Source organism: Micropterus dolomieu, linkage group LG08 (genome assembly GCF_021292245.1).
Source record: "Micropterus dolomieu isolate WLL.071019.BEF.003 ecotype Adirondacks linkage group LG08, ASM2129224v1, whole genome shotgun sequence".
In the NCBI taxonomy this organism is placed as follows: domain Eukaryota; kingdom Metazoa; phylum Chordata; class Actinopteri; order Centrarchiformes; family Centrarchidae; genus Micropterus; species Micropterus dolomieu.
Window position 1 is genome coordinate 28,491,804 of NC_060157.1, and position 11,120 is coordinate 28,502,923.

The 11,120-nt window shown below is 42.5% G+C and overlaps 1 protein-coding gene across 2 annotated transcripts in view; it reads left to right on the plus strand.

The window, feature by feature from the left end:
- Positions 1-10,969, plus strand: part of mmp23ba (matrix metallopeptidase 23ba) — a 13,416-nt gene extending 2,447 nt beyond the window's left edge. Inside the window, exons 1-8 of one of the 2 annotated variants that reach the window (XM_046057030.1) lie at positions 1,466-1,809; positions 6,147-6,283; positions 7,116-7,255; positions 7,734-7,901; positions 8,244-8,408; positions 9,333-9,443; positions 10,418-10,544; positions 10,637-10,969. In XM_046057030.1, the coding sequence (XP_045912986.1) occupies positions 1,627-1,809; positions 6,147-6,283; positions 7,116-7,255; positions 7,734-7,901; positions 8,244-8,408; positions 9,333-9,443; positions 10,418-10,544; positions 10,637-10,811 (1,206 nt within the window). In that variant the 5' untranslated portion in view covers positions 1,466-1,626 and the 3' untranslated portion in view covers positions 10,812-10,969. Of the gene's footprint in view, positions 1-1,465; positions 1,810-6,146; positions 6,284-7,115; positions 7,256-7,733; positions 7,902-8,243; positions 8,409-9,332; positions 9,444-10,417; positions 10,545-10,636 lie in introns of those variants that run through there. The other variant, XM_046057031.1, reaches the window with a different exon arrangement.
- The last annotated feature ends 151 nt before the right edge of the window (positions 10,970-11,120 follow it).

Below are 11,120 nucleotides of genomic sequence, written 5' to 3' on the forward strand. Positions count from 1 at the left end.
GCCCGTCGAGTAGTACTTGATCCGGCATGTTGATTGAGCAGGTCTCTGTAAAGATGTGGACACAACGCTCTGATTTCCTGTTGCTTGGCCAGCCTGAGTCCCATTTGGTCCAGATCGGCCAGTAGCCAGGAACCGCCTTAAGTCCAAACTGGGCCAGCATGGCTCCTATCCCTGCTCTGTTTCCTCTCCTCCTCCTCCCGGACCGCTCGCAGCACGCGCCGTGGTGCCTGGTCCAAGTCCGACCGCAGCATGCGTGGCCGTTGCCATAAAGGCCTAGTCAAAAAATCCTGATCCAGTCCATTTGAACTATATTCAATGATATTCAGCGAAAAAAGCCTATAAATAAAGAAAAGTGCATTTTGATTTTAGGTTACCACTAAGTAAGTTCATCATCAGTTGGGTTGGATCTATTGTCTTGATTTGATCTTGTATTCTTAATTCAGACTTTAAAAAGCAGCAAAATATCACTGTAATCAATTCCTGGATGCTGACAATAATTTACACTGAAACATGTTAATGCAGGGTCCCTGAAGGGCAACAGATTGCTGTTTTGCTTCAGAGACCTGACTATGGGATGGGATATTGCTACTTAACCAGGCCAACACAATCTAGTTTGTTAAGGGCGGTGAGGCTATGGTGAAAAAGAATTATGTGTGATTTATTTTTTAATTTAAAAAAAAACAACACAGTGTCCAAATAATAATCATGTCATCTCAGTTATTGGCCATTGTTCTACTTTCTTCCTAGAAATATAACATCATATTGTAGCACATTTTTCACCCAAAACATCAGCATGGTCCACAATCGAGATCAGATGATGAGATTCAAGACCATCACCCAACCATGCAGCCCAGAGTCCCTTCTACAACTGGCAGTATGGCAATTTGCAAATTAAATCCCATTTGCCATGCCAGTGCAAGCAGTCTGTACACTCACTGTGGCTCCTGCAAAGTTCATGTCACGCTGCCCTCATTGGACAGAAATACTTTAAAGTCCCAGTGGGAGGACACACAACTTGAACAAAACTTTACAAAAGTCTAAACAAAAGAAAATGTAATTCTCTGGAAGAATGTTAAAAAGAGAGCACAATGCAGCTGCACTTCTATTTAACTGAAACTTGCAATGTTTTGTGTGATAACATGTTAGATTGGATTTTTGTCTGGAGTCCTGGGCAGTTGGCAAGATGGGTCACAGAATAATGCGCAACAGCCCACTGTGATGCCCTGTTGTGTTACCCTGCCCAGAAAGTGTCTGTGAATGCCTAAAGCGCAGACGTTTTTTTCACCAGCAGTATTACATAAAAAATCATGTTCAAAATAAGCCATCTGATTCTGCTTTAACAGAGCTGTAGTGGTTGCAACAAGTGGTTTGATGGACAGAGCGCGTTTGGTTTTCATTAGATCGTCTCGACACTGACCCCCTGCCCCATCTACAGTAATATGAAACCAGCCCTCTGGCAGGCGCACCGTGCGGAAGAGAGCCGAGAAGAGCTGTTGCAGTCAGCACTGCTTTCACTACCCGGTCCGCAGGCTGGACTGCGCTGCCGCACACAGCACCAGGACCTACCCAAGTAGTAACACCCCACCGAAACGTGCAATGGCCAAGAAGTAGAGTTCACGGACATAGATGGTAAACCTGTGTGCTGAGGGATTGTTTATTTCCCCCCCTGGAGCCATGGTGTGCTGTCAGACTCCCAGAAGTTTAAGCAGAGGCAACTGGGGCTTCGCTCCTCTGCTGGCTGCTGCGCTGCTCAGTCTTCTGTTCGCAGGGATGCAACAAACCACGGCGTTTCCCTCCTGGAGGTTAGAGGTAGGCTGTGACCACTTCATAATAGCCTATATAAGAGCTGTCACTGCAATTCTGCCGGTCTGGTTTATAATTATTATGTAATTTAAGCAAGTTGTTTCCTGTATAATTTCAAAAATATAACACAAAACTTTATTCACAGTTCTGTGACTAAACATTTACTCTGAGTTCCTGTGAAGCTACATACAAGAAGCACTTGATTTTTAATGCTACTGTATTACAGAGGCAGCACTCATTCAGTATTCCACTGATACAATAGTAGCCTATGCTGTGAAAGTTAAAATTATATTGAAATATTGCGATACTTGATGGATGCTTTATACCCTGAATTCACCACAAGTACATAAAGATTAACAAACTGCCTTCATGTGTTGTAGGCTATTAACTGTGTGCATTTGGAATTAAATCAAATTATGAACTTTTTTTACATAAAGTATGGTCATCAAGGACAGGTTATCGGGATAATCACAGGTCAAAACTAGTAGCCCATGCAGCCTATCATATTCACATAGTTTTCCTTATTATGCAGAGCTCCCAGCTTTAGCCAGACTTCTAACAGGGAGCCACTGTCCACGCAATTTCAATCATCACTTCTTAAAACTTATCATTAGTTGGATATCAGCAGCTAAAATCACTCAGTTATAGCCTACCCATGGCATTACCTATCAGGTTCAATTAACGCATGTTTAAGGTGGAGAAGTTAGAGGAATATCAGAATTAGGTTAGGCTATGGGATGGATCCCTGTACAATAATATCTCCAGTGAATTCATGGATAAATATGTTCCTCCATATGACTTCTATCACTGCCAACCACCCACGGAGATACAGAGCATCAGGGATAGCTTTATGTAATTTCCTTTGCCACACACACTCATCATGTGTCAATCAAGAAGACTGCTGTTGAGGATTATATAACTGCCTTAGATATGATCCTCGACTTCCAGAATAAATTACAGCAAGTAGAAGACACATTAGGGTATTCATGTATCAGTCAATAGATAAAGTTAGGTCAAAATGCAGCGGAATATGCAAAAACACACAAGTATTTATATAATACAATATCACATCAATGAACACTATATATCAGTGTTAACAATAAACTCTACATACATGTAATCTACTGTATAGTCAGAATACTTTTCCTTACTCTCGCCTTCACAAAGGCGCATGCTGAGTAAAAGTTCAATTGACAGTTTGTGTTTTCACTCATATACAAATTGTCTCAGTCTCCGTGACTGAGGTTGAACTCTTCCAGACTTCCCCCAGAATCGCATGGCAGTTTGTTCTCAGAAGTTTTGCCCTCCGAGTCAGCGCTCACCACTGGCTCCAGGGTTTAGTCTAATGCTCTTGTTTCAACCGTTATGGTTTATAGTTCATCTTTATTTGTGCCTGAAGTGTGAGATTAGATTTGCAGTGAATATAACAAGACATGACACAAAGAGCTGTGCTGGCCTTAGTACATTAAACACCCCATAAATCACGGAACACAAGATTGGCGTGTTAAGTTCAGGAAAGCAACTGTTGTATAAAACAGTAAGCAGTATAATGCAAAACAGAAACATTATATATAACATCAGAGCAAGAGATGTCATCAAGTTCAACAGCAGTGTGAATAGTCTGCCAGACTGCCTGCCCCTGTTTTACTATTTTGGTTAGGAAATGAAGGAAGTATTAGATCTTTTTGTCTTGACGGCGCACAGCAGGAACAGGAACCCGAGGATAGGGTGTAGAATACAAAAGCGAGAGGGAGTGGCTTTGATATTCATCTTCAGTAGGAAAATGCTAGAGCAGAGGTTGCATAGGTCTAACGGTTGTGACCAGTTCAACCAAATAGTATTTGCTTGCTAATGCTATAACTGAATACTTTTTTTGTGTTCTAAATAAGTGAAACTATCAAAGTCACAAGAAAAACCCCCCAAAGATTTTAGAAAAAGTTGTTGTTTGAATTAGGTTTTTTCTTGCTCTCCTCTCTGATAAATCATCTTGCGACACTTTGTGGGCGTCCTGACAGCCAAGTTGGGAAACACTGCCATTACGATGATTTTCATCCTAGTGTATTAACCACAGTAAGGTATGATTGTATATGCCATTAAGGCCTCGGTATGCATTAAATAAACTTCTTACAACGCGTGGTCTGATCACACTTAAGGCAACAAGCCTGTCATCAGACAGAGGGACGTGATGTGTCGTACAAATGTTGGTAACAGAGCAGTCAGTATCTTACAGAAGATTAAATCCTGCTTACTCTCACCCCTCCAAACACCTGGCTGTGGAGGTTTGATGCATGTCAGATTTTATGTTTCGGGAAGTTAAAAAACTTGTTGGACGCAGCCCCTTGACTCCTGCTGTTGGAGGAAATTTGAGATGCTGTTAGATGATCCGACAGGCACTTTTCGCAGCGTACTGAAGCCCATTTCTTGGCTGCATCCTGCTGCTTCCCCAGTCTCCATCTGAGAACTCTATGTCCTTTGTGTGTCTTTGCAGTCTCAACACAATAAATGGTACAAATGGACAGCGGCACACACGTTTCACCCGGAATCATTCATGGTGTTGGGCTCAGTTTTACACACAAAAAGTAACACAAAGAGGGAGAGGTACAAAATGTGCCTACTTTCACAGCTCTGACAAGTTTTGGATTTTGAACTCAACTGTATGACCTTTGGAAAGTTAAACTTGCATTAATTCATTGTGTTGACTATTTGAGACTTTTGTCGTGTTGAAGTTATCAGTTGGGAAAAAAAGGCGGGTGTGTGGGGATTGGAGCAAGAGGGAAAGAAATAGCCTAGTTGCTGCGTCTTTTATGTTTGAGAGAAACATAGACATAATCACGTAATTATTAGGGTTGAGCGAGTACTCCTTTTAAACGAGTATCCGGTGCAGATACTTTTTACGAGTATCATCAGAGTAAAATGTGTCAATATCTGTTTTCTAATAAATTATAAATATAGGAAGCTTTTAAAAAACATTTTGAACTTTGACTGCCAAAAGGTGCGCTGTTGTTCATCGCAGCAACAAACTGCCCTGGTGTGGTGGAAGCCACTGAAAATAACAGGTTTCATAGCGCAGCGGTGTTGTTGTTGCGGTCCGTTTGAAAGGCCCTTTTTACATGTAAAGTGAAACAAATTTGGATTTTAAATTGTTTTAACTTGAAATGGAAAGTATGATAAATGTGGTTAAGTTGTTTTAACTTGAAACTGTGAGTTAGAATAATGCAGAAACGTACGTTGGTTAGACTAGTTAAGAGAAGTTTTCTTGCGTTGAAATGTTAAAGTTGAAACAAGTTATAAAAAGTTCAATCAACTAAAAAAAACAAGGCTGAAATAACTGGAACACTGTAGTTACATCAACTTGATGAACTTGAATCTGTAAGTTGAAACAAAGGCAATCGTGTTGAGTTAACTTGCATTTTCAAGTTAAAAGTTGAAATGTCTGACAGTGCACACACCCGGGCCAATTGCTGTGTAAAATAATTGTGTTTGTTGGCAAGTCTGTTTTGGAAGAACTTCAGATTCCAAAGGGACATTTCAGATGCTATTAGACAATCTGACAAGAGCTTCATTTGAAGCCCATTGAGACCTTCACACTTACTGCAAAAACTTCCAAACTGAATAAAATAAAGTCATAGAAGAAAAGAAAGTAGAATAATGACCACTGACGGAGAAGACATGATGACCAGGGTGGTCAAAGTAAGTCATTCAAGTAATTCAGTTTAGGGACTCCCTATAATTTCATGAAACATGCCCCCAATTACTTTTCTTATGAGTCTAATCAGTCCACTCATATTTTACACCTGATGTACAGCATATGCACTTGTCAGTCTCTAAGCACATAGATGGGGTTAAAAAGGGTGAAGTGGCCCATTGTAAAGAAACCAAGAGTCAGGGTGCAAGGGCAGTTGTATGTAGCTTCATCTGTTTTTCACTTTTAATGTATGTCTCATGAGATCCTCCTTAAATCTATCAGTTAGGAGAGGAAGGAGAAAAGGCTTCCTGGGTCATAATCAAGTCTGAACTTCAAGTGTTGGAAAGTGGACTTATTAATCAATGAGATAGAATGCCTTTGCATGGAAATCTAATGCATAACATCCAGATGCAAGGCACTAAAATAACAGCAATTGAGGGTCAAGATAAAAACAAGTCAAACGTCAAACCCTTTCCGAGGCTTTTAATACGCCTTGATCTAACAAAAAATATTATCTCTCATCGAGTTCTTTTGGAAGCCTAATCCACACTGATCATCTTTAGATTAGAACCCAGTTATAGCCTAGGATGCCTCAAGGTTCCCTCCCTAACTTCACTTCAGTGCGATGTGATTAATTAAAGGTTTTTCTTTGTCCAAGGAAGAACCTTACACCACTGTGTTGCTCATCGGGGTCCGGAAAGAGGCCCGGTCACAAATGCTTCACCTCTCCAGGAACAAGCGCTACACCCTTACCCCAGAGAAGCTCCAGTGGGACAAGTTCAAGCTTACATACAAGTATTCATCTGCATTTCTTCCTTCAACGCAACAGCAAATTACAGTTGTAGAAAATGGAAAAAGGAAAACATATCCTCCTGGGAAATTAAGACTGATGTTAGTTTTGGCAGGGAAACACAAGCACAGATATTTTTCAGCTGAAGTAGGTATTAGCAAACCTTATGGCAAACTTAAAGATCTTGTAGTCATACTGTTGTTGGTGTAGGCAAGCTGCACCTTAATGGAATAATCTACCTCAAATTGAAGAGCTTGTCAGTATCTTCTCATCTCATGTCAGTCAAGACGTCCATTGAAGCTTGTAGGACCAACAAAAGTTCAAAGTGCATCATCGGACAGTGATCGCTTTGCAGAACTCTCTGCTTGTATTTGAGAGGAAAATAAAGGTGCATATGGTGGCGCTTTGCAACCCCACTGCTATTGGTTGGCTGCAACACATTTGGAGCTGTAAAAAGATGATCCCAGAAAGTCCTTTATAAGATGAACTGGATTGAACTAGAAAGGTTTGGCCACTGGGTTCAAAAAGTAGGCTAATCATTGAGCCAAATTTCAGTCGTTCCTGAATTAGTGAAATGACATCTTCATCTCTTGCATATTGACAGTAGATGTTACCAGCTGATGAATATCTGATTCTTATAAAAATGATCCATATCAGTCTAACCTTAGCCACAATCTAAGGGAATATAAAATCTCAGTAATGGAGCTGTACTTGCAGTGCATGTGGGAATTGTGGTCTGTCTGAACAGTAGCCATTGTGTTTTGGCATATTGCTCTGTTGTAGAGGAATGTGTGTGGAGACCAGATTTAACTACATAATGCTGTTGTTTCTGAGCAGGTTGCTCTCCTACCCTACAAACTTGATCAATGCCAGTGACACGCGTCGAGGCATTGGCAAGGCTTTTGGCATGTGGAGCGACGTCTCGCCGTTCAGCTTCAGAGAGGTGCCAGCTGACCAAGAAGCAGACATTAAGATCGGTGGGTACTCTGCATGTGGCTGCATCAGTCCCCAACAGATGTTCCTTGGCTCTGAGATCCAGACTTCTGCTTTGCCGTTACTGTTTTTCTCTCCGTGCTGTCATCGCCGAAATGTCTTCGGCTCCAAACTTATTAAATCACACTACCACAACTATATTACCAAGCTTATATTCAGCATGATTCATAATTCTAAATGAAAAAAAAAAAAGCTTTACAACTTCCATACATGTCAGCCCATGGTGAGGCATTCTAAATGATGCTTTATCTATCCCTATGGGTGCAAACTCCAGGGTCCTGCATAAATTTTCAATGACAGTGAGAGGAATGGTTGTCATCCTGCAGGGTGAAGGCTGAAGAAAAAGCTCTGTCTTTTGTAATCAATCATCCCCCCGCTGTAGTCTACACAGAGCAGAAATAATGGAGTGAGGGTTTCCCTCGGCTCTGAGGTATGTGTCTCTCTCTCTCCCTCTCTTGGCAGGCTTCTACCCCGTCAACCACACAGACTGCCTGCAGTCCTACTTGCACCATTGTTTCGACGGCATCACAGGAGAATTGGCTCATGCATTCTTCCCGCCAATTGGTGAGATCCACTTTGATGACCACGAATACTGGATTCTGGGAAACATGCGCTACAGCTGGAAGAAAGGCATGTGTCTTTATCATGTTTGTTGAAACTGCTAATATTTAACCCATAAGGCGATGGATGAAGCAGATGCTCAGCTGGACAGGTTGTCGGGTAAATGGCAACGGAAAGAGAAAATAACCAACAGTATCTATCTGGGGTTGTGACGGCGCATAGATAAGATGCTTGCCTTTGGTGTGGGAGACCCGGGTTCGATTCCCACTGTGAGACCACCATTGTGTCCCTGAGCAAGACACTTAACTCCTCGTTGCTCCAGAGGCGTGCGACCTCTGACATGTATAGCAATTGTAAGTCGCTTTGGATAAAAGCGTCAGCTAAATGAATAAATGTAAATCTATGTCGCAGGGGTTTGGCTGACAGATCTTGTCCATGTGGCAACTCATGAAATTGGCCACGTCCTGGGACTCATGCACTCCATGGACCGGAAAGCTATAATGCACCTGAATGCAACGCTGACAGGGCGCAAGCTAATCACACAGGATGATGTGTGGGGTTTGCACCGTCTCTATGGTATGTTCACAATCCTTGTTTCTTACTTTACTGCCAGATACAAATGGGAAGGTTCTTCTTTTGGGCTTTGACAATTGTAAATCAAAATGACGACGTTGTCAGTCATTCAGGAAGCAAAGGCGAATGGACTTATTTGGCCTTGAAGACCTTTGGCATTCATCCAAAAGGTGAACCACTGAAGCCTGAATGAATGGAAGACTTTGTCAAGACCAAAACAGCAAAACCAGTCCTCCTGCCTGGGATCAGACTGATTAGGCCTGAAAGTCGAGCCTAACAGACATGCGTTGTCTGGAACATAAATGAGCACCGAGCATTGCTCATTTTATCGTGAGTTGTCTGTCATAGTGAAAGACAACTGATGGAGCATCGGAGAAGCCTTGCATTTTTTAATCCAGTTTGACAACGTCTACAACAGGTTCCGTGACGTTGTTGGTACACGTTAAACATGCCAAAGTGAAAGAGGAGTGATGTTGCCCCTTACACCACCTTCATGACACATGCACATGCCGTGAAAGTCAGAAAAGATGACAAGCTATGGTTGGTGGAGGTCCATCATGTAGTGTGCCACGTCAGGGCAAGAATTTAAGACAGCTTAATCTGACCTAGTGACCATCTCGAAAAGCAAACATATTGTGCAGTCTGATCCTGCCATTAGAAGAATTACATCTAGAGACCAGTAGTAGAAAACCCATGACTACGATGACTGCAGCGTTTGTCTATATCCTATACTGACACTGAAAGCCAACATCACATTAATGAATATTCTATAAATTACTCATGAGTCATCATTAGTGTGCATTAGGGTGAGTCATTTTCATTGGAAGAAAAACTGGATTGGGGATCCAAATTCTTTTGCTGCTGACTGAGAGCTGTTGTCTGATCCTCCTCAACCTCCTACTCACTCCATCTCCCCCTCTCCTCCAGGATGTTTGGACCGGTTATTTATCTGTCCGGCCTGGGCTCGGAAAGGCTATTGCGACAGCAAGCGCAAGCTGATGCAGAAGCACTGCCCTTCCAGCTGTGATTTCTGTTACGGTAAGATGCAGTAGCAGCAGTCCGGGTAGGGTAGGTCGGGGGTGGGGGGTGGGGGTGCGAGGAGCCGCTGTGAACCATTTGCCAATGAAGCAACAAGAGCCAACAGGTCCCTCCATGCAGAGCTGTGATGTGGTTTTAAAGAATCTGATTTGAAGGGACAGTTCACTTGTCACTGGAGGAGTTTGTGGTATTATCCAGAACTAAACAGTTTCCCTAGGAAGGCAATGTGTGTTTTAGCCAAGAGCACTGACAGGTACCTGTTGATGGCTGGCTCTGCACCAAGTATTGATGACACATCAGCAATCTGACAGCCTAAGCCTTAGGGTTATTGTGGGACACACTGGTGCTGAGGTCTAATGTTGCACAACAGGAAATTTTTCCTCTTAACCATCACAGCCCATAGATTGTTGTGGCTTTCTGAGATTTTTGTCAGCAACAAGGGACAGTGTGGAGAGAGGCAAGAGGATACGATTTCTGGCTCGCAGTAATCTGTTCCTCATTGTTGATTGGGAGACGTTGTACGGCTGTGGAAAATTCCTGAGTGACTCCAAACCGCTGGAATTTCAGACTGTGGCTTGAGGGTTAGACACAGAAGGTCAATTTGGATTTTTGCGGCATTAACGAGAGCGACTGTTTTTTAAGCAGACTTTAAGTTGATCACAAGGCGGCCTGTTGTGTTTGTCAGAAACCAGATGGGAGAGATTATATTGATAAGACAGCCACGGCGCCAGCAGGTCAGGGGTTGTGAAGTGTCTGGCATGATAAGGTTTGTAACAGATATTTTGATTTTTGACGAGGTAAGGTTAAGGGAGCAAGTTGTGATATCTCCGTTCTCCATGAAATACACTGAGGTACAGGAAAATCTCTTTTTTCTAGCACATTGCTCTCAGATGATTGTTATATGGTTGGGATCCTTGTAAAATATTTACACATTTTATTTTGGAGCATCACTATTTCCCTTGAATCCTCTTCAGAATTCCCCTTCCCCACTATGGCTCCCACCCCGACACCCCCGAGGACCAAGCACAAGCTGGTCGTCGAGGGAAAGACGCTCACTTTTCGCTGTGGGAAGAAAATAGCATCGAAGAAAGGCAAAGTATAGTGAGTATCTCTAATCTGTTATCAGTCCACCTGACCGCAGCGATAATGCAGTATGATTTCATGGACGCACTAACGTAAGACTCCTGTTTTAGCTGGTACAAGGACGGGGAGCTGCTGGAGTTCTCTCACCCGGACTACATCTCCTTGAAAGATGACCACATTACCATAGTGGCCAATGCCATCAACGAAGGCACATACACCTGCATTGTGAAGAAAAAAGACAAAATTCTCACAAACTACTCGTGGAGAGTTCGTGTGCGCTACTGAAGGCCACTCCAGCTCCTCAGCACACTGAACAAAACGCATTCACACACACGGTCACAAGGAGACCTCATTCACTAGGGCACATATTTGTTTTAACTATCTTACTTATGTCGGTCATCAACTGTCACGTGTTTTAATAATAAATAATGAATGTTCCATGACAAGTACACTCTTTCTTAAACTACTACCTGACTGTGAAAAGCTGTTCATGACAGATGTTGTGGTTTGCATTTTATTTGGTGATGAAAGATCCTTGCAGCCCTCGTCAGCTGTTTGAGACCAAAACGTCTACTCTGAATTCATCAAGCCCGG